General features: G+C 38.9%; 1 protein-coding gene across 1 annotated transcript in view; it reads left to right on the forward strand.

Annotated features, from left to right (window-relative positions):
* Window positions 1-4,107: 4,107 nt before the first annotated feature.
* egl (Egl_like_exo domain-containing protein) overlaps window positions 4,108-27,000 on the forward strand; it is an 80,869-nt gene continuing 57,976 nt past the window's right edge. Inside the window, exons 1-2 of the mRNA XM_090390179.1 lie at window positions 4,108-5,427; window positions 21,554-21,634. Of these exons, the coding sequence (XP_090246305.1) occupies window positions 4,144-5,427; window positions 21,554-21,634 (1,365 nt within the window). The 5' untranslated portion in view covers window positions 4,108-4,143. The remainder of the gene's footprint in view (window positions 5,428-21,553; window positions 21,635-27,000) is intronic.

The raw sequence follows: 27,000 nt of genomic DNA on the forward strand, positions 1-27,000 counted from the left end.
CATGGAAGCTACTAGACATTTCATACCTATTAAGAAATACCGTTCAAAGTTTAGGCCTAAATGGTTGTCAAATGAACTAAGGAGACTCGTAGCAGAAAAGAAAAATGTATGAGATGCATATAAATTATCAGGCCACACAGAAGCCTATGGCAGATATAAGCTAGTCTGCAATCAAGCCACAAAAGGCAAGCAAAGGCAGATTACGAGAAAAGTTTGGCAAAGAATGCTAAGAAAAACAGCAACGATTTCTTTACTTATATAAACTCTAAAAGGAAGGGGATGAATCTGATTGGTCCACTTGATATCGGTGGTTCGACTGTTGGTGATCCTGCTCAGATAGCAAACAAACTGAATGAGTATTTTTCATCTACATTCACACATGAGAAGTTATTAAGGAAGGAAAATGCCAGAAGGTTATCAAATTGAAGCAGGGTGCTTAAGGATTTTCAACAACTGAGAGCAACGTGGAGGAGAAATTGTTGAAGTTAAACAAATGAAAGATACATAGAGTGAATTGGAACTATCCAGTTATATTAAAGGAGGTGGCAAAGGAACTAAGCAAACCCTTAGCCATAATTATAAGACCATTCTTGGACTCAGGGGAGGTCCCTACGGACTGGAGATGTGCCAATGTATCCCCAATTCACAAAGGGAGACTGAAGGGTGACACGAGTAATTAGAGACCAGTTAGTTTAACTTCTGTTCCGGGTAAAATAATGGAGTCACTGGTTAAATATGCATTGCAGGATCATCTAGACAAGACTGCAGCAATAATTCACACATAGCATCGGTTTGTTAAGTGAAAATCTTGTCTGACAAAATTGTTTGGATACTATGATGTGGTTACAAAGGAACTGGATGTAAAAAGTAATTTTGATATCATATACTTAGATTTCAGGAAAGCTTTTGACACTGGTGCGCATGGAAGATTACTGTACAATTTGGAGCAGAATGGAATTAAGGGTAAGTTGCTACAATGGATAAAAGGGTGGTTGAGTGGGAGAAAACAGAGGGTGGTAATCAATGGGAACTGCTCTTCGTGGACTAATGTTATTAATGGAATTCCACAGGGTTCGGTGTTGGGCCCACTGTTGTTTTGTATATTTATCAATGATATTGATGAAGGTATATCAGGCTTAGTGTCGAAGTTTGCAGATGATACAAAGGTTGACAGGGTTGTTAATGACAGTAATGGCAGTGTTGTACTGCAAGAGGATCTATAAAATTTGGGCAGATGGGCGGAAGTGGCAACTGAAGTTTAACATTGACATATGGAAAGTACTGCATGTGTGTAGAAGTAACCCAAGAGGAACCTACCAACTGTGTGGCACTACACTTAGGTGGTAGAAAATGAAAAAGACCTGGAAGTAATTGTGCAGTCAGATATGAAGTTTTCTGAGCAATGCAGACAGGCTGCAAGGGCAGGTAATGGGGTTTTGTCAATTATATACAGGAATTTTGCTAGCAGGGAAAAGGAGGTGATTATCCCTTTGTATAAGGAAATGATTCAGGCCATGCCTTGAGTACTGTGTACATGTCTCGAGGCCTCACTTTAGGAAGGATGTAGATTTGCTTGAGTGTGTGAAGTGAAGGGCAACAAGTTTGGTTAGGGAATGAAGGGATCCTCTTACTAAGAGAGGCTTAAGTTCTGCAAATTGCAGCGGGTGGCGACTTGGCACCTGCGAGGTGATCTGGTTGAGGTGTATAAGGCCTTGAATGGGTTGAGCACGCTGAATTCTAATGGCATTCTTCCAATTGCTGTGATTGGGAACCTAAGGGGGCATAAATTCAAATTGAGGAAAGAGTTGTAGAATAGATGTGCGGAAATTTACCTTTATGCGGGTGGTTAATTGCTGGAACAAACTGCCATCTGTAGTTGTGAAAGTTGATAGCTTAAGTAAATTCAAGGAGGAATTGGACAAACATTTAGAGGGAATGGTTGTGTGAATTTTTTTTTTTTTTTTTTTTGGCCGATGCTACATAAGCTCATACGCTTGCTTTCTTGCATCACATGCCTTTATTACTGTTGCTATTTCTTCCTCAAATCATTGATGGGATTCGAACTCAGTTCTTTTTCGCCCAGTGTAGGGAGTCCGGTGAATATACTTATTACTATAATTAGATTATACTGTGCTGCCCACGTGAGCAGTTGTATAGGCTTAAATAGTTTCGAAATTTCAGTCTAAAGGTTATCTATTTGGGTCTGCTTAGTTCGATATTAGCAATCAATTCCCGTTTTCATTCAGGATATAGCTGTCTCCTTGCTAATATTCTCAGGGTCTGAGGATAGAGCGATTTCTTTAACCTCAAGAAAATTACACTTTTTTTTTTTTCTCCTTTTTTTTTCCGTTTCGGTGAGATTGCCTCGGACTCTGAAAACTTAACCCCGGGGACTTACATCTGGTGAGTATGGGCTTGGCACACCCAGAGTCCTGAGCTGGATATCATCATTCTTCTGGCGCCTCCGTAGCCAGGTGGGAAGGAGCAGCAGTGCATAGCACACGCTTCTTGATTTGACTGGGGTTCGAGCCCGTCACCACCAAATACGGAGAATGCGGAAAGGTCAGGGAATGACCACCACATATCCCGGAGCAATATGGCCTTAGTTGCTGTTGCTCCTAAAAACCAAATAACAAACAATCATTCTTCTCTTTCGTGGTGATTCCCTACTACTTTTGACTCTCTCTCTCTCAGAGTAACTCGGGAACTTTTTTTTTTCCCCTGGTGCAGCATAAGACTCAGGTTTCCTTGCACCATATGGCTATTAATAATAATAATAATAATTGCTTCCCGTATTATTATATTAAAGAAAAAATGCATTTAATTGCGTCTAATATATTAATATACCCTATCTTACACTCTACCGATATTCATAATGGTTCTGGATTACAAAAGTCAACTATCCGATCATTCCCACCATCTGCCTCCATAAGAGTTTTAATTCATTCATATACTAATTAATATAATAAGATAAAATGCATTAGAGGGAATTAGCGGAAAAACTATCCTACTCATCTGAACGTTAGGGTTTCCGTTCGCGGAACTGCTTGCTAAACAGAAAGCTATTTGAATTTAACCCCGGGGGCTCACATCTGGTGAGTATGGGCTTGGCACACCCAGGGTCCTGAGCTGGATATCATCATTCTTCTCTTTCTTGGTGATTCCCTTCTAATTTTGACTCTCTCTCTCTCTCTCTCTCTCTCTCTCTCTCAGGGTTACTCGGGAACTTTTTTTTTTTTTTTTTCCTGGTGCAGCATAAGCCTCAAGCTTCCTTGCATCATATGGATATTATTATTAATAATAATAATAATAATAATAATAATAATAATAATAATAATAACTCCATTGTTTTTCATGTTTGCTTAGATGATTATTGACTTCCAGTGAGTCAAAGGGTTTTATGCAAAACGGGTATCGAGGTGTTAGCGAAGCTCACTGGATTTATTTTTTAATTTGTTTGCAAAACATCATGCACTGAAGTTTTGCGATGCTTCCGAGTTTTGTTTCAAATATTTCATATTATGTAAATTTTATTTGATTTTATTTTTTGATCTAAGGACGCATGGAATTGATTGTTAAACATTCAGTAAAAAAAGCACAGTTTTATAGTTTCTTTCTGTTATATTTTATTTTATTGCACTATTTAATGTACTTTTGCATTGAATAAATCCAATCCTCCATTTGAATTCAGGACGTATTGTCATTCTTTTTAATAGCATTATTTCATTACATAACCACACATCTCAAACTATTTACCATTTGAGGAGGCTCTTTTGCACATTTCTAATGTCCTTCATTACACATCTGCTAACAGTACAATAAGTGTGTAAAAGTAACAGAAATATTAACAATGTTATGAATTGCACAAAAAAGCAGTTAAAAATAATTTTGTGAAAACAGTTGCCGAAACTGCTTATTGTTTTAGGAAATGAAAGTTCAGTGTATTTTTAAAGTGACCTCATCACAAAATAGTAAAGATGCGTGTTTCTTTCAATCACGTGACCTGGTTGTGGGTGATTAATCCAAAATGGCAGACATCTGATGTGAGTGCAATTGGAATTGCGGCCTCTTTGCTGCATCCTTGCTTTACTGGGACCTCTCTGTGCCAAATTTCTAGAGGCCAGCTAGAAACAGGAGTTCACTATGGATAGCAAGGACTATGATCACATCAGGAATTTAACCTTAATGTTCTTTCTGGATCGCCTTATTGACAAGGGGCAGCCGCGTACTCTTCACGACTTATCGTGTCAATTTGGTACTAAGGGTTTTACCAAAGAGATGAGACAAATTGCGGGGGGAAGTCAAGCCGGCTTACGAAAATTTCTTTCACAGTATCCTTCTTTATTTACTCTTGATGGAGATCAGGTAAGAGTAACCTGTTACTCTAGCGATGTTTGTGATCCGTCCGGAAAGAATAAACGTGATTATGTTCAAGAAGCCATTGATTACTTTCGAGGAAAATTAGAGCAGTATGGGAATGCTGAAGTGCCAATTAAAAGTTTACTTGGCCATCGTTCTCAGGCTAGTCCTGAAATCCGTCATATTTCAGGCCAGCATGGGAAAGAATTCAGAGATTTCTTGGTTAAGCATCCAGAAGTTTTTGTGGTAAGAGACGATTATGTAGTTCTTAAAAGCGTTTTAGAAAATCTTGATGAAGAATCCAAAGCAGGCATTACTAAAGTTCCGGAGGAAGAGCCTCTTGATCCTTATCTTACTTATGATCTGATTACATTTTTTGAAAATGTTATTAAGACAAGAGGACCATTACCAGTGGGCCAGCTGTTTGCTCTCCTCAGTGCACATTTTCCTAAAGAAATGTGGTCTAAAATGGTGAAAAGTCCACAGGATCTCATTGCATTTTTAAAAATGACCTCACAGATTTTTCATGTTCATTCTAATGTAGTTTCGCTTTTACCTGATCGTAAAACTCTTTCAGCGTCTGTACCAGCCACACCTTCTCAGCCTTACTTTTCAGCAGCAACATCCTTGTCAGCACAATCATCTCCAACAAGTGGCAGTGGTCGTTATCCCGAAAAACAGACTTTTCAGCAGAGGTTAAAAACACAAATAATGAAAGCAGTAGCAGATAATTCAGCAATGGATTATCGAGATAGAATGGCACATGGGCAGTCAGTAATGATTGGGAAAGAACCTATGGATAGTTCACTTATAAGGATTATGAAAAATGTAAAAATAATTACAAAAACAAAGGATAGCATTGCCATTATGAAACATATTTTTTCATGTGATTATCCAGTAATATCATTAGATGGAGAAGGTGTAAACTTAGGTCCAACAGGACCCATTACTCTACTTCAGGTAGCAACAATGGATGAACAAGTATATATTTTTGATCTTTTAGCTTGTCCCCAGCTGATGATAGAAGGAGGTTTGCGAGATATGCTGCAGTCTGAGAAAGTAATTAAGGTATGTATTTAGGCAGGTTATAATTAAATGCTTATATATTTGATTTGTTAAAGCTAGTGTTTTTCTCTTTTAGCCCACAGTATGAGATTATGCATTACACTTAACTGACTTCTCACTAATCAAGTTGACTAATTGTTTTAAATGAATTGTTTTGAAATTGGCAGTGTGTTTTTAAGGGTAAAAGCAGTGCTGGAAATAGTGAGGGGGATGATAGAATGGATGTCATCTCCCTAGATGTAGAGCCATGACTGCTGTACTAATATTACTTTAATGTTCTAATATTATTGGGTCCAGTTACCTAAAGCTATGTGAATAAAGCATCCACCTAGTTCTGATAATCCATTTCCACCCCTGAGTAAATCTAATAGTAATTTTTTTTACTGTTGCTTTTCCTGTTAATATGTGTTACCGAGGAAGATTAAAATATTGCATATTTTGTCATTAATTTTTTACAATGCATACCTCAGTAAATAGTTTCCATTGTAGTCATGGAAAGTAAATGCAATATTCACTTTCTACGAATATGCATATTGCATTCACTTTCCATAATCAATTGAATTCCATGACTTATTGTGACTTTGCATTCACAATGAAGGACATTTTCACTGAAAATGTCCTCGAATTTTTAGCTATAACATCACAATCTTTTTGAACAGAAAATCCTTAAATAAATTATGCACATTTTTGTTTGACTTCGTTTTTATATGTGATACATTTCATTTCATCACAAAAAATTCATTGGTAAAATGTTTGATTTGGTTGAATGTGACATTGATGATGCTTTAGTAGGATGTGGCCATAAGATCTGAGATATTTTTCAATTTTATAGATATGATTTTTTTTTTTTTTTTTTTCCCCGATTACACACCTGGTAAATCCAGCATTTAGACATGATCAGTTTTCTCAGCAGTGTTTGTATACAGCATTGTTGTGCTTATGTGTTTTTATACAGGTTTGGCTTATATAAGGAGTGATCAAAAAGTTTTTTGAAGACACTTCAATGACTTAAAAGTTTAAAGAGAGCTGCTTGTCTGTTGAAAATAATCCATGTTTGACTGCCCTTCACCTTCAATAATTGTTTATTTAATTTTTTGTTTTGTGATGTGATCTGATATCAATGTTTAATTCACTAGCCAGCAAAATTTTTACTTCCAAGAACTTAAATGCTGTTTTTAACCAATTTTTATGCGTAGATTTCAAAAATCACAATAATTTCACATCACGTCACAGTTATGAAATATTACGCTTTACTAAAATATGGTAATTTTGCATAATTTAGCCATAAATGTATAGCATATTGATTTATTTTAACAGATATATGCTAATTCTCTTAATTTTAGCAATTGATTCTGGCCTTGATTTTCTTGTAAACATAGACTTCTACTTATGGTTCTTAGGTTCAAATTACAATACAATTCAAAATTTGAAGAGAGCACACAGCATTTTTGGTGACGATTTTTGTTGGCTGTGCCAAGGTTTTCCAAGTATTAACTGATTGTGACATGTTTAGGGGTAGAATTTTTTTCAGCCTGGACTGTACTTGTTAACAGGAGAGATTGCTTCTACAGGGATGGGATACACTTAAATAGAAAGGGTGCAAGAATATTTGCTGATGCTATTGAGGCAGTGTTAGGTGGGTCAGAAAACTGCTAGCTTGGGGGGAGACAAAGACTAATAGATTAACAGTAGCCACTGGCAGAGGTGAAAGAGATCCTTGCACTGCTTCTATTGGAATGAGCAGAAGCCTGAAAAACAAGATGCAGGATATTTCAGAGACTGCTGGAAGTCATTGCGGTACAAGTAAACACATGGGTTGTGTTAGGGTAGCTAAGAATAGAAACAGGTGCATGTATACTTGCGTGTACACCAATGCTAGGAGTTTAGTAAATAAATTTGATGAATTTGAGGTATTGCTCAAAACATCAAAGGCAGATATTGTTGGTATATCAGAGATGTGGTGTCACACAGATATAAGGAATGCAGAACTGGAATTTGGGGAGTACAACGTCTACAGAAAGGATAGACAGGATAGGAAGGGAGGAGGGGTTATGCTATTAGTTAAGAAACACATAAAATCCAAGGAAGTGAAGCCAGTCGACATCGATGAACAGGGCACTGTTGAGTCAGTTTGGTGTGACATAAGCATAGGTAAATCAAAATTGAGAGTAGGAGTGTGCTATAGGCCTAATGACTCTGATGAGTATAATAAGATACTGTACAGGGAAATAGAATAGGCCAGTAAATCAGAGAGTCTTATAATGGGGGATTTTAATTTCCCAGCTATTGACTGGAATTTGGGGGCTGGTCACTCACACACTAGCAAGGCTTTTGTGGATTTATTGGATGATTGTTTTCTACACCAGCATGTTCGGGAGGCAACTAGAGGGAGTAATACTCTTGATCTGATTATCAATAGTGATTCTTCATGCATTAAGAATCTGCAGATAAAGGAATCACTAGGTGGCAGTGATCACAGTATGCTGAAGTGGGATTTACTGAAGAAGGTAACTGTCATCAGAGGTAAAGGGAAGGGTTTTTGCTTTCGTAAAGGCGACTATGATGGTCTGAGACAGTATTTAAATTCTATACAGCAGGACCAACTGATGATGTTAACAACAGCAAATTCAAAATGGGAAGCATTCAAGGAACTAATCTTGGAAGCTACCAGGCTTTACATACCAACCAAGAAATATTGTTCAAGGTTCAGGCCTAAATGGTTGTCAGATGAACTAATGAGACATATGGCAGAGAAGAAAAATGCATGGGATACATACAAATTAATGGGTGACATGGAAGCCTATGATAGATAAGTTGGTCTGTAACCAAGTCACAAAGGAGATTAGGCAGGCAAAGGCAGATTATGAGAAATCCTTGGCAAAGGATGCAAAGAAAAACAGAAAAGAGTTCTTTACCTATTTAAACTCAAGAAGGAAAGGGATGAATCAGATTGGTCCACTGGATGTTGATGGTTCAACAGTTGAGGATCCAGGTCAGGTAGCTAACAAACTAAATGAATATTTTGCATCTACATTCACACATGAGGAGTTATTCAGGAAGGGGAATGTCGTAGGTGAAGTAAACATTGGCAGTGAGCTAGATGATTTTCTAATAACTGAGAGGAAAGTGGAGGAGAAATTGTTGAGGATAAACATAAAAAAGGCACCCGGGGTGGATGGGATCTATCCAGTTATATTAAAGGAGGCAGCAAAGGAAGTAAGCAGACCTCTAGCCATAATTATGAGAGCTTCTTTGGACTCAGGGGAGGTACCCATAGACTGGAGATGTGCAAATGTAACCCCATTTCACAAAGGAGGATCAAAGGCTGACACAAGTAATTATAGACCTGTTAGTTTAACTTCGGTTCCAGTAAAATTAATGGAGGCACTGGTTAAAGAAACACTGCAGGATCATCTAGACAAGAATTCAGTTATAGCTCAGACACAGCATGGTTTTGTTAAGGGCAGGTCTTGTCTGACCAATTTGATTGGATACTATGATGTAGTCACAAAAGAACTGGATGCAGGGAATAACTTTGATATTATATATTTGGATCTTAGAAAGGCTTTTGATACTGTTGCGCATGGAAGACTGCTGCACAAATTGGAGCAGTGTGGCATTGGAGGCAAATTGCTGCTATGGATAAAGGGATGGTTGAGTGGCAGAAGACAGAGAGTGGTAATCAATGGACACTGCTCAACGTGGACTAATGTTATTAGTGGAGTTCCTCAGGATTCAGTGTTGGGTCCATTGTTGTTTTCTGTATTTATAAATGATATTGATGATGGTATATCAAGCTTAATGTCCAAGTTTGCAGACGATACAAAGGTTGGCAGGGTTGTTAAGGACACTACTGATGCTATTCTGCTGCAACAGGATCTGGAAAGGTTAAGCAGATGGGCTTAGAGGTGGCAAATGAAGTTTAACATTGACAAATGTAAAGTACTACATATGGGAAACAGTAACCCCAGATCAACGTATCAACTTTGTGGTACTACGCTGACAGTGGTCGAGAATGAAAAGGACCTGGGGGTAATTGTGCAGGCAGATATGAAGTTCTCTGAGCAGTGCAGACGAGCTGCAAGAGTAGCTCATGGTGTCTTGTCAATGATATACAGGAATTTTTCTAGCAGGGATAGGGATGTGATTATTCCCTTGTATAAGGCATTGGTCAGGCCACACCTTGAGTACTGTATACAGGTCTGGAGGCCTCATTTCAAGAAGGATGTAGAGCTGCTGGAACGAGTACAGAGAAGGGCAACAAGATTAGTGAATGGAACAAAGGTTTGCTCTTACGAAGAAAGGCTTAAGTTTTGCAAATTACAGAGTCTGGAGACTAGGCATCGGCGAGGTGATCTGATAGAGGTGTATAAGGCTTTGAATGGCTTGAGCATGCTCAATGCCGATGGGATTCTTCCTCTTGCTCAGAATAATCACCTGAGAGGGCATAAATTCAAATTGAGGAAGGACGGTTGTCGGATAGATGTGCGGAAATTTGCCTTTAGCCAGCGGGCAGTTGGTTTGTGGAATAGACTTCCATCGCTTGTTGAAGTTGATAGCCTAAACAAATTTAAGGCTCAGCTGGACAGGTATTTCGAACGAACGGAGAGGTGAAATGGAAGTAGTGGTTGTGTTTTTTTTTTTTTTTTTTTTTTTTTTTGGCTGATGCTGAATAAGCTTGCTTTCTTGCATCATATGCTTCTACTAATGCTAATGTTCTCAGGGTTGTTAATCTATCCTCCAAACATAAACATTTGAATGCTTGAATTATACGTATATATCCCCTTATTTTAACATTGAATGTTGGTACATCTTTTGATGTAGACGTGATAGAGATTTTTTATGGTGATTTTCAGAATCAGTGAGTTTATTTCCTCCAGAATCACATATTTTCATTGTGGAGGTATGACAAAAAATATTTTTTGTTGGCTAGTGTTATCTGCAAAGTTTCTGATGATATATTGGTGTTTCTTATGGGATGTGTCAGTCTCTTTTAACACAAGATTTGGGAATGCAATGCATTTCAACCAAGTTTGTACCCAGCATCTTCACTGATGAACACAGATTGGTGAGTTCTCGTGTGTTAGGATCTTTGTTAATGTGTACTGCTGTTGACCCACATTTAGTAGAGGCATGCGATGCAAGACAGCATGCTTATGTAGCATCAGCCAAAAAAAAAAAAAAAATCACACATTCATTCCCTCTAAAAGTTTGTCCAGTTCTTCCTTGAATTTATTTAAACTATCAACTTTCACAATGACAGATGGAAGTATGTTCCAGCACTCAACTACCTGCTAACTAAAGGCAAATTTCTACACATCTATTCGACAACTGTATTTCCTCAGGTGAATTTATGCCTCCTCAGGTTCATAATCTTCATTCATAATCATAATCAGAAAGGCTTAAGTTTTGCAAATTACAGTGTCTGGAGACTGGGCACCGGCGAGGTGATCTGATAGAGGTGTATAAAGCCTTGAATGGTTTGAGCATGCTCAATGCCGATGGGATTCTTCCTCTTGCTCCGAATAATCACCTGAGAGGGCATAAATTCAAATTGAGGAAAGACAAATGTAGAATAGATGTGTGGAAATTTGCCTTTAGCCAGCGGGTAGTTGGTTGGTGGAACAGACTTCCATCCCTTGTTGTGGAAGTTGATAGCCTAAATAAATTTAGGGCTCAGCTGGACGGGTATTTCGAATGAACGGAGGGGTGAAGTGGAAGTGGTTATTTTTTATTTATTTATTTTACTTTATTATTTTTTTTGGCTGATGCTGCATAAGCTTGCTTTCTTGCATCAAATGCCTCTACTAATGCTAATGCTAATGCTAATAGCATTGAAAAAATAGAAAGAAAAATATATAAATAAATTAATATAAACAAACCTATCATTTTTTTAGAATATATAAATAAATAAGTGATCACTAACCAAGTTATCAGTTTTTATTTATTTATATATTCATTCTTTTTGTCTTTTCTATGCTATTAGTTTGTTTAACCTCAAGCTATTACATTAATTTTTGCTTAACTCACTGCATCTGATACAAAAAAAAATGTTTGTTCTAAAAATGTATTTCATATTATATATATACAGGATGTTTCAAAAATGATGGTCAATAATTTAAAGGTGAAAAGTACGAACTAAAATAAGCAAAAAAGTCTGCGTGAACATTGGGCTACAAATTAACCGTTTTCGAGATAATGCACATTTACTGGGCAAAGAGATCCGCCACTGACTATGGGAGCACTCTGGGAGGGTAGTCTGCATTGCTGAGAACTTGTGCTCACTGGATATGGTAGGGGTACAGTAATTGGTGATGTAAAATTTGCCACACACACTGCTATGACTCAGTACACACTCTTTCAGAGCAATCCTCCTTGTCGAAATTCCTGGATTTTGTTCTATTCTTTCTAACAAGATAGGTAGCACTGACCAAGTACTGGCCAGAAGCATGTTTTTTCAGTGCTCTTCAAAGTGTTAAAATTTAGTGGTGTATTTGAATTTTTCTGTCAAAATATCAAGTCCACTGGATTCCTGTTAGGTCGGTGAGTTGACTGTTGTTATTTTTGTGGCAAACTTCTAAGGCAAAGCTAAATTATGAACGTTCATAAATTTCAGCTTGACCACGTTGTTACACTGTACGTTCATAATGGCTCCGCCATATAGATTCAGCCGTTGTTGCTAGTTGAAGGATTTCTTATTAAATTTAAATAATGAATTTTCTTTTAATTGCTGCTTAAAGGAATAACTGAAGGTATCTGAACAAGGGTTGACTACTAATAATATTTATTTATTGATATATCTTGGATTAAGGTTATTTTGGAGGTCACATGTTTGCTCACAGATAAATTCAGTGAGTATTGACCAGCCATTGCTTTTTCTTGGTGGCAAACAAAAGGCTTCGTACAAACAACTTTGTCACATGACTCATTGGAGGACACGCTATTGGTTGAGACTAAGCACCAGGAAAGGACTAGGACTTGATACATACTAATATCCTTATTATGACATAATCATTTATTAATTATGGAACATTTGTGATAATATAGTACTGATAAAACTACTTGACATGTATCACCATGCCAACTGTCTGGTTAACACTACTTTGCAACATGTAAGTAAATTCTCAGCGCAGTGCCCCCTGGTGGAACTTTCCCAAACTAGTTGGTCAGGAGATTGACAGAGTTCGGTAATGCATTTTTCAGGAGATAAGAAAGAAAATTGGTAGACTAAATTTGACTAGTCTTAGTAGCCCAACAATATGCAGTCCATTCAGCAATTTTTTGAACAGCCTACTGAGGGTATCAGCTCGCAGGATGAGTCGAGCTCTTCTGGGGATGAGGAGACAGAGGCTTCTCACTCTAACTCCCTGTTTCTTAGGGACCCTAACAAGACATCCTCAAAGAGGAAAAAGAAAAAATCTAAGAGGAAGGCCAAGGTAAAATCACATACACGTAAATCCCTTACTTCCTCATCAGGCAATGCTCATGATAAAACTTCCAAAGGGGGACCAAACAGTTCTGCTTCTGCTAGCCGGGATCTCAGCATCTCTACCTCAATTTCAGCATCCATTCTGGAGTCCTTGGCTAACTCAGCCACTCCACTCCCACCCAACCTGATCCCTGCAACCACAAATCCACCAACTCAGGCGCATCTGCCAATATCCTCCCATCCTGGGGAACAACGAGCTGAGAGTTCAGGGAGTCCTACTTCCCAACAAAATCGGCACTGGACAAAACCATAGCTGCTGGCATCCAGCCCTCGAATAGACTAGCCATTCCGGCTCTCCCTAATCCAGTCTTGAATTTAAAGACCTGAAGGATTCATTGGCGTTCCACTCCACCAGATAGTCTCTGCATAAAAACTTGGTGACCTTCTTGATCCAGGACTCCAGTATATTCACGAAAACAGTGGGGATCTATGTTCATGAACTGTGGGCAAGTCTGGAGACCATTACCACAGCGCTCCTTATAGATAATGAGAAGCTTTAGGGGATCAACATGGAGTTGAGGGCCAAGTCCTTGGAGAAAGCGATTGATGCCTTCACTTTGCTCTCACTGAACCAACCTGAGGGAGAGTTGGCTGGCTGGAAGTCTGTACCACTGTCCCATCCCCTATCATATGCAGGAGCAGCTAGAGCCAATCTTCCAGTCCTCCCATCAAGACATGGCCCTACAACCCAGACTAAGCAAAAGGAACAGCACAAAGAACAGCATGTCCTTCTCCTTCGGGCCAATGAAGGATCAAACCTCAAGACCAGTGGGGATGTCAGAGACCTGGTGCAAAAAACACTGCAAAGCAACTTTAGGCAGGTGAAGATAAAAATACTGTGACCCATCAGAAACTGTGGGTTTATCTTGGAGACCTCTTACAAGGATTATCTAGAGCGTATCTCTTCGGCGGGCTCCCTCCAGTCTGTAGGGATGATGGTGAGTCCACCTAGGTTGGCAAATCCTACAGTCTTGGTCTATGACATCCCGTGTAGCACTAGCAGGGAAGACCTGATTGAAGACCTGTACTACAAAAACTTGGAGAGCCATGGGGTAACTCTCGAGGAGGTTAAGAGCGAAACCACTTTGCACTTCACGATAAAGGCTAAAAGAACCACCACTAACCACCAAGTTATCTCTTTCTCTCCTAGAGTCCATAAGATGGTAACATCCATGGACAGACTATACTTGGGGTACAGTGCCCACAAATTTCGGCCCTTCACTGTGGTGAATAAGTGCTTCCTCTGCCTGGGGTATGCACACGCGTCACAGCACTGCATGCACAGTGCCCCTACCTGTGGGCACTGTGCGTGCAGCGACCGTGTCCAAGCGGAGTGTCCTAATCGTGACCAGGATTGTAAGAGGAGATGTCGGGATCATGCACATTCAGTCCGGGACACCAAATGTCTGGAATACCAGAGAGCTCTAAAACAAGTACGACTAAGGACCGCAGATGAGTAAGAACTCCAAAACAATAAGCCAACGAGTTAAAAACCCTTGGCAAGTTCCCAGACAAGCACCCACTACGGGCGGACCATTCTCCAGCAGGCATCTCAAGGTGATGCAGATCAAGAGGCATAGGTCCAGGTTGGTTGCAAATTAGATTAGGAGAGCAGCAGAGGACCACACAATTGACATAATCATGATACAATAGCTGTATGCTACTAGAATCCAGCAGAACAGCACATCCAAAATAATAGGATTTTCTATTCATGCCAAAGTAATCCAATCCTCATCATAAGACCCTAAATCATGTATAGTGGGGATGAACCAGGATATCGATATCCTGGTAGTACAGGGCCTCTGTAATAAATTTGTACCATGCATACAAGTGAACTACTTCTCTCTCTCCATCTACTGCATCTCCCTTTACTGCCCACCCTCCCAGGAACTTGATGGGGCATTAAACTACCTGGAGTTTACACTGGACTTCCTAGGCCAAGGGGCATTCCTGATTACCTTTGATGTCAATGCAAAATCTCTCCTCTGACATAGTACTACTGATCCCCCATGGCCTACTCCTGGAGGACTTTATAGCAATTCGAAACCTCATTGTACACAATCAACCTGGCAACTTGACCATGTATAGTAGCTCAACTGGGCAATCAAATATAGACATAACAGCAACCACAAACAATCTACAAACCAAAATCAGTAATTGGACCATAATACCGAATTGGACCTTGAGTGACCACAGGGTCATCCTCTTTCACATCAATCTCCACCACTGCCGATGCCACCAACACAGGAAAATCCCAGATTTCATCAGGTTCTCCCTTAGGAAGGTGGACTGGCAGCACTTGGACAGATCCATTAAGGAGGACTTCCCAGAACTTGAGATCGAACCCCTCACACTGTTCACTCCTGAGGAGTTAGGAACAAACATTCAAAACGCAATTATCAAAGCATCCTACAGATCAGCCAGGAAGAGGAAATTCTCCCCCAAAGTCTGTGCTTTGTGGAACGTTGAGCTCACAAACCTGCGTTGAGAGGTTCATAGAGCCAGAAAGCAATACCAAAGCCATCAGGACTGGCCCCACCTAGATGTTGAGGCGCTCCACGCAGATTATATCCACAAGAAAAATCAGTATACCAAAGCCATAGCCACCAGGAAAAGAGAAACTTGGAGGAAGTTCATCCAGGAATCAGGCAACACTAACCTATGGGGATTACTCTACAAAATAAGAAATAAGACCTACTCCACAGAGGTATACAGCTCAATCCAGCCGACTGGGCTAGTCGGGTGGGTAAAGTGCCTACCTGGCAACCCGAAGGTCACGGGTTCGAATCCCGCCTTGGGCGTGGATCAAAGTACTGCAAAAACCTTGGGAGGTGCATTATGGCCACAGAAACCAATGCGCCAACAACTACCAAAAAAAAAAAAAAAAAACAGCTCAATCCAAACAGACCAAGGAGAGACAACAAGCTGGAAAGACTCAATAAACTGTCTTAGACAAGCTCTTCCCCCTCGGATGATCCAACCTAGGACCATCCGGAGCATGGAATAATCAGGAAGAGAAATGCAACCTACAACCCACTGCACTAGGCAGAACCTTTTACAATACAATAACTCTAAGGTGTGATGAAGAAAAGCAACATCAAGAAGTGTCTAAGGAATGGATCTGGTTGAAAGTGCCTTCGTCATCAGGTTTTTTAAACTAAGACCAAAAATCTTACTGATGCTCTATAACAAATGCTTAAGGCATTCCACATTCCTCAAAGCTTGGAAAATTGCCCTGATCCGCTTGATACCTAAACCAAACAAGTTGCCAACTGATCCTAAATTGGTAAGACCCATTGCCCTGCTAGCCAACATGGGCAAAATATTTGAGAGGCTGATTGCCCTTAGAGTTACAACCCTGTGCCAGACACAGGACATGATTTCTCCATCACAGTACGGATTTACACCGGGGCTGTCCTGCGAGGATGCCCTGTCAGATCTGGTCTTACATATCAAAACATCCGCTTCTAAATATGAACTGGCAATTTACATCAACTTTGAGGGGGCCTTTGATTAAGTGTGGTGGGAGAGCACCCTGGAGCGCCTTCGAGTTGCTGGTGCCCAGCCAATCTCTACTGGCTCCTCAGAGACTACTTCACAGATAGGCATATAGTCAAATCCAAACATTAATCAATCAATAGAAATGTCACAAGGGGATGTCTTCAAGGATCTGTACTGGGACCCCTAATATGGAATATTATACTGCAGGATTGGTCGAAAAACTCATTTGACAATTCTAAAATCATAGCTTTTGCTGACGACCTGACACTGGTAGTTGCTGGATAATCCAAGGCCAAGCTGGAGACTAATGCACAGAGAATCCTTGATAACCTAACAGATTGGACAAAGAGACACAAACTCCAGATCAATCCCTTGAAAACAAATATGACAGTTTCCTAAGTCGAGCCGGGTCCGGCTGCCCGGATGCCGTTGGTAACACAAACCAGAGTCCTTGGAGTCATTATTAACCATAAGCTCTCATTCCTCCAACATCTTCAACACCTGTCTGTAAAATCAAAAACTTTTCGGCTTTCATCGTCAGAATTTCTCGGAACGACTGGGGACTATCCAGATGAACAGTACTCCTATTATAAAGCAGTTTTTCTCCCCATTGTTACCTTTGCAGCTGGGGCCTGTTCCTCAGGGTGACCAATGTCAAAATCAGAGAGAAACTAAATTCAATATAGAGATCCATGCTGCTATCCACTCACCCTGCAGAACTGTTTCAACCGTAACTGCGGTTGAAACAGTTCTGCAGGGTGAGCGGATAGCAGCATGGATTTGTGGTGGCACTGCACCTCATTTTTTGAGGACTTTGCTACCGAATTAAGAAGAGAATCCCTAAAACACTGCTAGAGATAAGTATCGACCTGGATGCTGACACCAAGAAAGAAAGAAAGAACTCGATGCTACACAGAGCTGATCACCAGGTGGCAAGAGCGATGGAAACTCTTGAAGCCTCGTTTTTAGTGACAGGACACGGAGGAATAAACACAAAACTTCATCGACTAGGTCTACTTAACACGGATCAATGTTACTGTGGGGTCCCCAAGGACTGGCAGCACATAATCTTCACATGTCCAGAGTATTGTGATCACAGAGAACGGCTATTTAGAGAGTTTCCCAATCTCACCCAGGACACACTTGGACAACTACTTCTAACTCCACAAACCCTTGTAGCATTTCAGACTTTTGCTAAAGATGTCTTCACGAAAAGAAAAACCCTTTACCAGGCAGCGAATATCAATAACCAAGAAGACACCAATCACTGAAGAAGAAGTAGTTGGAGCAGATATTATCACTGTTATGGCCCTCTTGCCACACTAAACACTTTTTTCTTTTTTTTTTTTTCTTTTTTGTTTGCACTCTGTCATGAACTGGAGCTCCCCAGCTCTGAACAGCTACATTCTCATTCTTTATTTATTTATTTTTATTATTTTTTTCTCGCTCTGTGCCATGAACTGGGGCTCCCAAGTTCTGGGCAGCCACATTCTCTCTCTCTCTCTTTTTTTTTTCTCTCTCTCTCGCACTACACCCTGCTACGGGACCCCTCTGGGCTGAGAGGTCCCCTCCTCTCTCATCCTACCCCCTTTTTCCTCTTCATCCAGTAAGTAATTCTTCCCTTGGGGGAGGGCAAGCTAGTAGCAAGGGAGACCTTGCCTTCCTGTGGCTAGGTATGAGTACCTGGAAGCGGCTGTTCTGGTGATTGCAGCTTCTAGGTAGCAAAAAGGCCAAAACACGTTACACTACAAAACACATAAGTTCACCAACAAAATTTTTTCTTATCACAAAATTTTATCACTTTTTCCCGAGTGGGGGATGAAAATTCCCTGTGCGGGATAAAAAACGTTTTTTTTTTCTCCTCTACTTTCGTTTTTTTTTTTTTTTTACCTCACTACACACGTATGGTCTAACCTTAACAGAGTCTGTAAAAATGAACAGAGATGAACTTTGTTCTAGGAGTCACCCTTACATAAAACACATACATACATATTCTTTCTAACACCCTTTCCTCAACATCAGGTGTTATGCTTCTGGGACTACCTGCTCGTACTCCATGCGTGAAGCACCCATGTTCTCTAAAGCATTGATGTACCCTGATGAATGTGCACCCGTTGGGCTGCCTTCGATGGGAAAATGCTTCTTGGTACCAACGTGCAGCCTCCAGTGCACTGCCATTGGCTTTACCATACGTGAAGTTCATATCTGCATACTTTTCATTACTGTAACCTCTTTCCATGTTGACTATCCTTTGACAAGTACTAGTATGCCTGCTACATCTCAGAGCATTGAGAGAGGGGAAAGGTAGAGAATGAGCATAACCGAACCTAAACAAACAAATCAGTGGTGGATCCCAACTAGAAATGTGCAGTATCCCGAAAACGATTCACTTAAGGACTCATGTTTACTAGGCTTTTTTTTTTGCATATTGTAGTCTGTACAGTCAGTTCACCTTTAAATTATTGACCGTCACTTTTGAAACACCCTGTATAGGTATATACGGGCACTCCCCGACTTACGTAAGGTTGCATTCTGCGGAACTCTACGTAAGTTTAATTTTATGTGTCGGAATTTCTTTAAATGCTTATGCAGCACTCATAACTATGCTCGCTGAATTGGATTAAAGAAAAAAAGAAATGTTTGACAAACATGTAAAACAGAATTATTTATTAAATTTTTTTATCTCGTGCACAGGAAAAATTGCAAAAGTGTACAAATTTACAAAAATTTCAAAATTATAAAATTACAAAAAAAGAGAGGAGACAGGCAGTAAGCAAGTTTTACCTCTTAAGCTTCAGCAAGTTTTACCTCTTGAGCATCATTTCCAGAATCAATGTCTTCAGCTGATAAGTACACCACTGTATCTTCATAAATACTTCATGCTTTTGCGTGAATAGCCATTAGAGTCCGGGGCACTTGCTTCTGAATCTGATTTTCCATCCATATTATTAATAGCTTTTCCATCTTCGATGTAGCACCTGAATGCTGTTTTGTGATCACTGTTGATCTTAAATGCGTTGATCCTTTAAGATGTTCTTTTATACGTGCAATGTCCCTTTAAAATAGTATTCACTGTTGAAGTGGCAGGACCTAATTCCCTTGCAGTAGATTATCATTATCTTTATTATTATCATTATTAGCCATATGGTACAAGGAAGCCTGAGGCTTTTGCTGCACCAGGCAAAAAAAAAAAAAAAAAAATTTCTGAGTTACCCTGAGAGAGAGAGAGAGAGAGAGAGAGAGAGAGAAATCACCAAGAAAGAGAAGAATGATGATATCCAGCTGCTCAGGACTATGGGTGTGCCAAGCCTATACTCACCAGATGTAAGCCCTTGGGGTTAACAGACTTTGTCCTACTTCTTACTTCATAATCATTTTCATCTTCTTTTCCTAGCACTGCCACCACTTGCACTTTCCTTTGATTGCTTTCCTTTCATCATTGTAATAAGTAAATAGGAATGAGGAAAATATTCTGAAAATTTATTTGTTTTTTGTATGATTGAAGATTTCAGTGAAGGAGAAACACATTTCACCATAATAACTTAAAAACCCACACAATTCCAGTTATAGGTATTATCCCAAATGCAATAAGATCAAGTTTACTACCTGTATATATAGAGTGCACTAACAGAAAAGCCCAATAATCTGGAAAGTGCAAAATGTTTTTGTTTTATGGTTGTGACCTCCAGAAAGGTGCTTTAAAATTGATTCTTATAATGAAACATATGATAACGATGAAAGTGTAGTGCATTCTTCGGCCGGACCATGTAGCCCTTCCTCTAATTAGTGTTTGTAAACGTGTCAGTTGCATGTTTTGTTTTTGCATCTTTTAGCTAAAAGTGATTTTTGTATTGTAATTATTTGACATTACTTTATATAAAACTAATATAATTTACATTATAAAAATGTCCTTTTAGAGAGATAAATGGCTTAGTTATAGAGCGAAAATATCAACTCCTGAGGTCTTGGAACAAATTACCAAAAAAAAAAAAAAAAAAAATTCAATGTATTATTGGGTTCACAATAATACATCGAGTTTATTCTGCAAGATACATTTCCATATTTTTTTCAGTTTTCACCGACCGGCAAAAACTTACATAAAGTCGAATTTACGTAAGTCGATGAGTGCCTGTACTCATTTTGTGTACATGTTGTGTCACAGGCAATGGTATGGCAGTTTTGCTAACAGGAGGCAAAAATCAGATAAGAATTAGCATAGAAATGGACACTCTTGCCCTTGTATAAACTAATAACCCAGAGTGTGGAAGGAATTAGTTCAAGGGGAGTGAACAGTATATGAATGAAGAATATAAAGTTAGTGCTTGGATTATTCAGGAGCACGATTTCCTGTTTATTCTAGTGACGTGTCCAGGGCCGTTACTAGCATGGAAATTGTGCTCCCGGATAACCCAAGCACTAACTCTCCTCGGACTAATTATTTTGATACTCTAGGCTATTTTAGTTTATACAAAGGCATATATAGAAAGAATAAGGAATCAGGATAGAAAAAAATATTTCTATCCTGATTCCTTACCTAATTTTGCCTCCTGTTAGCTAAACTGCTATACAATTGCCTGTGATCACGTGTGCACAATATTAGTGTGTGTAAAATATAAAATACACTTTTAGAGCATAAACGTTTTTTTTTTTTTTTTTTCTTGTGTATGGTGCACTGATTTAAGTAAATATTAATGTAATTGCTTTATGTAATAGTATGAGGTTAAAGGTTTTAATAACCATGTATTTAAAAAGCATTAATTAAAGTCTCTGCACTTTTTTTTTTTTTTTGAGAGTGTTTCGGAGGATTCAGAAGATTAAATTAAAAACATTATTCTAAGTTTTGAATACAAAGAATATTTAGCAAGTAATGTATGAAATAGTTCTGCTTATAATAATCTAAAATATATCATTAAAAAAGAATAGATTATTTAAATATCAAATTCCTTATTTGAAATTAACACCAAAATAATTCTATTTTGCTCTTCTAATTTTTGTTGAAATAAGTAGACCACGACACTTTCAGAATAATTAATCTGAAGATGTCATGATCTGCTTTAGTTTATTATAAATTCTTGATAAACTTTCCTTTCTAATTCACCTTAAAAGTCATACTAGCTGATAAATGCAAATTTTTATTAGGTTTTTCATGACTGCAGAAATGATAGTGGTGCCCTTTACCATCAGTTTGGAGTTATGTTGCAAAACATATTTGATACACAAGTAAGTAGAAGTTTTTTGTATATCACATTTAAATCAATAATAGAAGATGCAGACAGCCACATATGCAATTTGCCTTAAGTTACACTTAATATAATTGTAAACTAACCTCTCTTAACAAATTGCTTTTCCAGTCAAGCAGGTTGTTTGAATCAGTTCAGAAAATTTCCTTACCCTGTGTTAAAACTGATATTTGGAGATTCAGAAGATAAAAAAAACAAAAAAAAAAAAAAAAAAAGAAACCTACTTGTTTCATCAACATATAACTTGTAAATTGTGAATGAATTCAGCAAATTTCCGTACCCTGTGGCAAAACTGAAAAACAGATGTTTGGATGGATTCAGAAGATAAAATTAAATGAAAATGGAAACTGCCTTATTGACCAATAAATAAAATACATTGATACAATGCACTGATTTTCCATCTCATGCTGAGAATGGACTGAACAGTGTCCATGCTTAACCTGCTACCAATTGTGTCATATGGATTCTTTACATAATATTAGTATTAATCAGGTCAAACAAACTTAGATTTAAGCAAGTCAGGAAAACAAACAGATCTAAAAAGAAAAAAAAAAAAGCACTGAGTCAATCACAATTTGTCTTGAACCTTGTCAGACTCTCTAACTCAAATGTCTTAGGATGCAGCTTATTCTAGTGATCAACAGCATATTTCCCAAAGTGAACTTAATAAGATCTAATCTTCTGTTGCTTGCTTTATGGATGTTTTATATTTGTATCCCTTTGTTCTTGTTTCACCTTCCAATCCCCCTAATTCATTCTGCTTATTCTTTTAAGCTTTGTGAAGGGAAAATCTTGCCTAACAAACCTGCTCAATACTTAATGTATTACTATAATACTTTAAATACTTCTCTCAGGTCATACCCCTGAAATGTCTAGTGTCCAGGCTCTTCAGTCCACATCTTCTAAGACCTTCATAGAGACAGCCCTTAGCACCCAAGTAATCTAGTTGTTCTTCTTTGGACCTTCTGTTGAAGTTTTGTGTTCGTTTTTAGGTGCAGCCCCTTGACCTGACTACTGTATTTCAATTGAGGTCTCATCATCATTTTATAAAGAGGAATAATAACATTCTTCTCTCTGCTGGCAAAGGTCCTATTGATCATTAATAGTATACCCGAGCTGCCTACAATACACTGTAAGGAAAACTTCATATCTGCTTGTATCGTAACCCCTAAATCTTTCTAATTCTGTGTCCTCTAGCCTGTATGTCACTCTTGGATTGTTTCCCCAAATGCAAAATCTTACATTTAGCAAGATTAAACTCCAGTTGTCTTTCAGATATAGAATGACTTAGACTAGATCTAAGTCATTCTGAAGCAGCACAGCTTAGTTCTGATTGTTAACCATCCTACCTACCTTTAAATCACAGAAAACTTGGATAGTTTCTCTCTATACCCCCCATCAATATCATTAAAGAAAATAATAAACAAGAGGGCCGTAACATTGAACCTTGAAGGGCCATGTTTGCTACAATAGTCCACTCTGAAGAATGCTCATTACCATCCCTTTCCTTTTACTTATCCAGCTCCTGATCCACTTCCCAGTAATCCCAGCATAATCCAGTTTGTACAATAGCCTCTCATTGGGAACTGAATCAAAAGTGTTACTAGAATCTAGATATACAATATTGAAATTGTTTCCTGCACTTAAATGCTATTACTTCATTATGATAATTGACTGTTTTTTAGGCAAAAATTTCCCTTCACAAGGCCATTCTTTGATCCTTCATTTTTAACATGATGTTTCTGTATTGCATCCTTAATCACCAATTCCATTATCCTACCCACTACAAAAATCAAAGTCATGTCACTTTAAACATGAATTCAGAAAAAAATAGAAAGGTCTATATGAGATGTGTCTACTAAATAACAAGGCTGTGTCTGCAGCCACTACACACCAAGTACCATCTGTGAAACAAAGGCACAGCAGTCAACCTTGAATCTTTCCCTTGAAAGTCACATTCCACCACACTCATTCGCTTTGCATTGAGACAGGTTTTCATTACCTTCTGTTTTTGCAGTTTGCTATAAAAATGATGACAGACAAAAGAATCAAACAACAAATAAACCTCAAATTTTTAACGAAACGAAAGAAAATACCAGCTGAAGGTTATGAGTTGTTATGTCAAGTTCTTGGGAAAGGTACTATATTAAGAGCTCGCATGTTTGGATGTTAAGAGCCCACATGTAATTGAAAAGATGGAGTCATATACTTATATGGGACAAGTCATTAGCTGTAATAATGATAAATGGCTGGAAGTCAAGAGAAGAATAAATTTTGGTTGGATAGCATTCAGAAAATATAGTCACATGCTGAGAAGCAATATCCCAATTTGTCTGAAATGTAAAACGATGAACCAATGTATACTCCTCACCATGACTTAATGAAGTGAAACTTGGGCACTCACCAAAAGAATGGAAGAGAAGCTGAGAACTACTCAGTGAAGAATGGAACGAATTATATTGGGAATCAGACTGTTAGATAAGAAGAGAAACTCAAGTAAAGGACATTCTTATCAAAACTAAAGAACTAAAATGGTCTTGGGCAAGACACATAGCTCGAAGACATGATGACAGATGGACTAGGAAAATAACAGAATGGTACCCAAGAAGGGCTAGAAGAAAACCTGGAAGACAACGAGAGAGATGGATAGATGAAATTCTTGAGTTTGTGGGTAGTAAAAGGATGGCTATTGCACAAAACAGAAGGAACTGGAAAGTTGCTGGAGAGGCCTTCATCCTGCAGTGGATTGAAAATGGCTGATGATGTTTGGATGGCATAAAAGATTTTTAGAAGGAAGACAATAAATGACCATGCCATCGGTATCCATGAATGCTGATGAAAATGTGGATCATGTAAGAACATTGATTAAAAGTGATCATTGTTTAAGCAATAGAATGGTTACATCAGAACTCAATATGGACAAATTAAAAGTTACACAAATTTTAACTTAAAATTTAATCATGAGGAAAATGTGTGCCAAGATGGTGCCAAAAAATTTGAATGAAGATCAAAGAATGCGAAGCCTCCAAGTTTGTGCAGATGTTTTGAAAAAAAGTGAAGAAGATCCAAACTTCTGAATACTATAATTAGTTGCAATGAAAGTTGGCTGTTTTCCAGTATAAACCAAAAACTAATGAACAACCAATGCAATGAAATACAGAACAATCCTCAGACCAAAAAAAGCAAGAATATCAAGAATGAAAACCATGCTTATTATTTTCTTCAATATTAAAGAAATTATGGCTGAATATGTCCCACCAAATCAGACTGTCAATCAAACATTAGCATTAGTAGAGGCACGTGATGCAGAAAGCAAGCATATACAGCATCAGCCAAAAAAAAAAAACCCTTCCCATTTCACTGATCTATTCATTCCAAATGTTTGTCTAGCTCTGCCTTGAATTTATTTAAGCTATCAACTTCCACAACAACAACAAGTGGAAGTTTGTTCCAGCAATCAACTACCTGCTAAAGGCAAACTTCTGCACATCTATTCTACAACTGTCTTTCCTCAGTTTGAATCTATGCACCTCAGGTTTGTAATCTGAGCAAGAGGAAGAATCGCATCAGCATTAAGCCTGCTCAATCCATCCAAGGCCTTATACACCTCAATCAGATTGCCTCGCAGGTGCCTAGTCTCCAGAAGCTGCAATTTGCAGAACTTAAGCCTTTCTTCGTAAGAGCACTCCTTTGTTCCCTTCACCAGTCTTGATGCCCTTCTCTGAACTCATTCTAGGAACTCTGCATCCTTCCTAAAATGAGGCTTCCAGATCTGTACACAGTACTCAAGGTGTGGCCTGACCATTGCCTTATACAAGGGGATAATCACCTCCTTATCCCTGCTCGCAAAATTCCTGTATATCATTGACAAGACCCCATGACCTACTCTGGCAGCCTGTCTGCGCTGCTCAGAAAACTTCATATCTGACTGCACAATTACCCCAAGGTCTCTTTCATTCTCCACTACCCTGAGGGTAACACCACGTAGTTGGTACATTTCTCAGGGGTTACTGCTATCCATATACAGTATTTTGCATTTGTCAATGTTAAACTTCAGTTGGCACTTCTCAGCCCATCTATCCAACTTTTCCAGATCCTGTAGAGAGCAGCATACTGTCATTACTGTTATTAACAACCCTACCAACCTTTGCATCATCTGCAAACTTTGACATTAAGTTTGATATACCTTCATCGATATCATTGATAAATATACAAAATAACAATGGGTCCAACACTGAACCCTGAGGGACACCACTAATAACATTAGTCCACGTAGAGCAGTACCCATTGACCACCACACTGTCTTCTCCCACTCAACCCTCCTTTTATCCATTGTAGCCACATGCCGTTAATGGTCCTTGAGGTTGTCACAGACATTCTCTCAGATTTGCCAGACAAACTGCACTTGCTACCTCCGAGTCTAAAACGCTGATGGAACTGAAATTCGGGTGACACTCAAGTCAAGTGGACCCAATTTCGGCGAAGTCCGGACGGCCTGTGACAGCCAAATCCTCTGCTTGACCTTCACGATGGTGGGACCGTTAGTAATCCTGGGTATAACCTCCATACACAAGTACATGGTGAGTGACCACCCAGGTGTGAACCAACGTAAGCAGGGATCGAGGTGTGGCGCCTACACCACATGGAGGAACGCCGCCCCTCTATGTTACCAGGAAGTACTAGGTGTAGATGACTCTCATCAACCGGTGCAATACCACAACTTTGCTTATTGGAGGCTTGAAGTGGTGGAACCCATGTTTAGTCTCTAGAGCTAAGTTCCAGTCAACCATTCCCTATCTCTTCCATCATGCAGTATGAGTGATGACATTTCAGGTTATGATGAACATCGTGGCGAGATCCAATATTCCTTACATTTTGAGGGTACAGCTCTAAAACGGTGTTCGCAGGTCGGCCGCTAGTTAGTACACCGGACCGAACCTATTGGTAACTCTCTAGGAGGCTTCCGGATCAGCTAGTGTATAATCTTGTTACCCCTACTCTGCCAGATAATGACTGGAGGGTGTCCGAGTAGTGTGTATGCGGGGAGCATTGTCAAGGCCACGTTATGTCAAGGATCTGGGTATATTCTTACCCTATGTATGCCATATTCAAAAATTTCATTACTTCATACAGCATGTCCCACCCACTTTTTCTTACTATTGAATACGCCATGAATTGTCAAACAAATAGAGCAAGCTTATCTGCGAAAAGATCTAAACCTCCCAAGCACTTCCTAATTCATTTCACAAATATACGTGGTCTCAATTCTAATCTCAACGATGTCCATTTCCACTTGCAGTCTGCCAAACCCCATGTACTTTTTTCTGACAGAATCTCAGTTATTGG

Source organism: Mastigoproctus giganteus, chromosome 2, assembly GCF_048544385.1.
Source record: "Mastigoproctus giganteus isolate SK-2022 chromosome 2, ASM4854438v1, whole genome shotgun sequence".
Lineage (NCBI taxonomy): Eukaryota > Metazoa > Arthropoda > Arachnida > Uropygi > Thelyphonidae > Mastigoproctus > Mastigoproctus giganteus.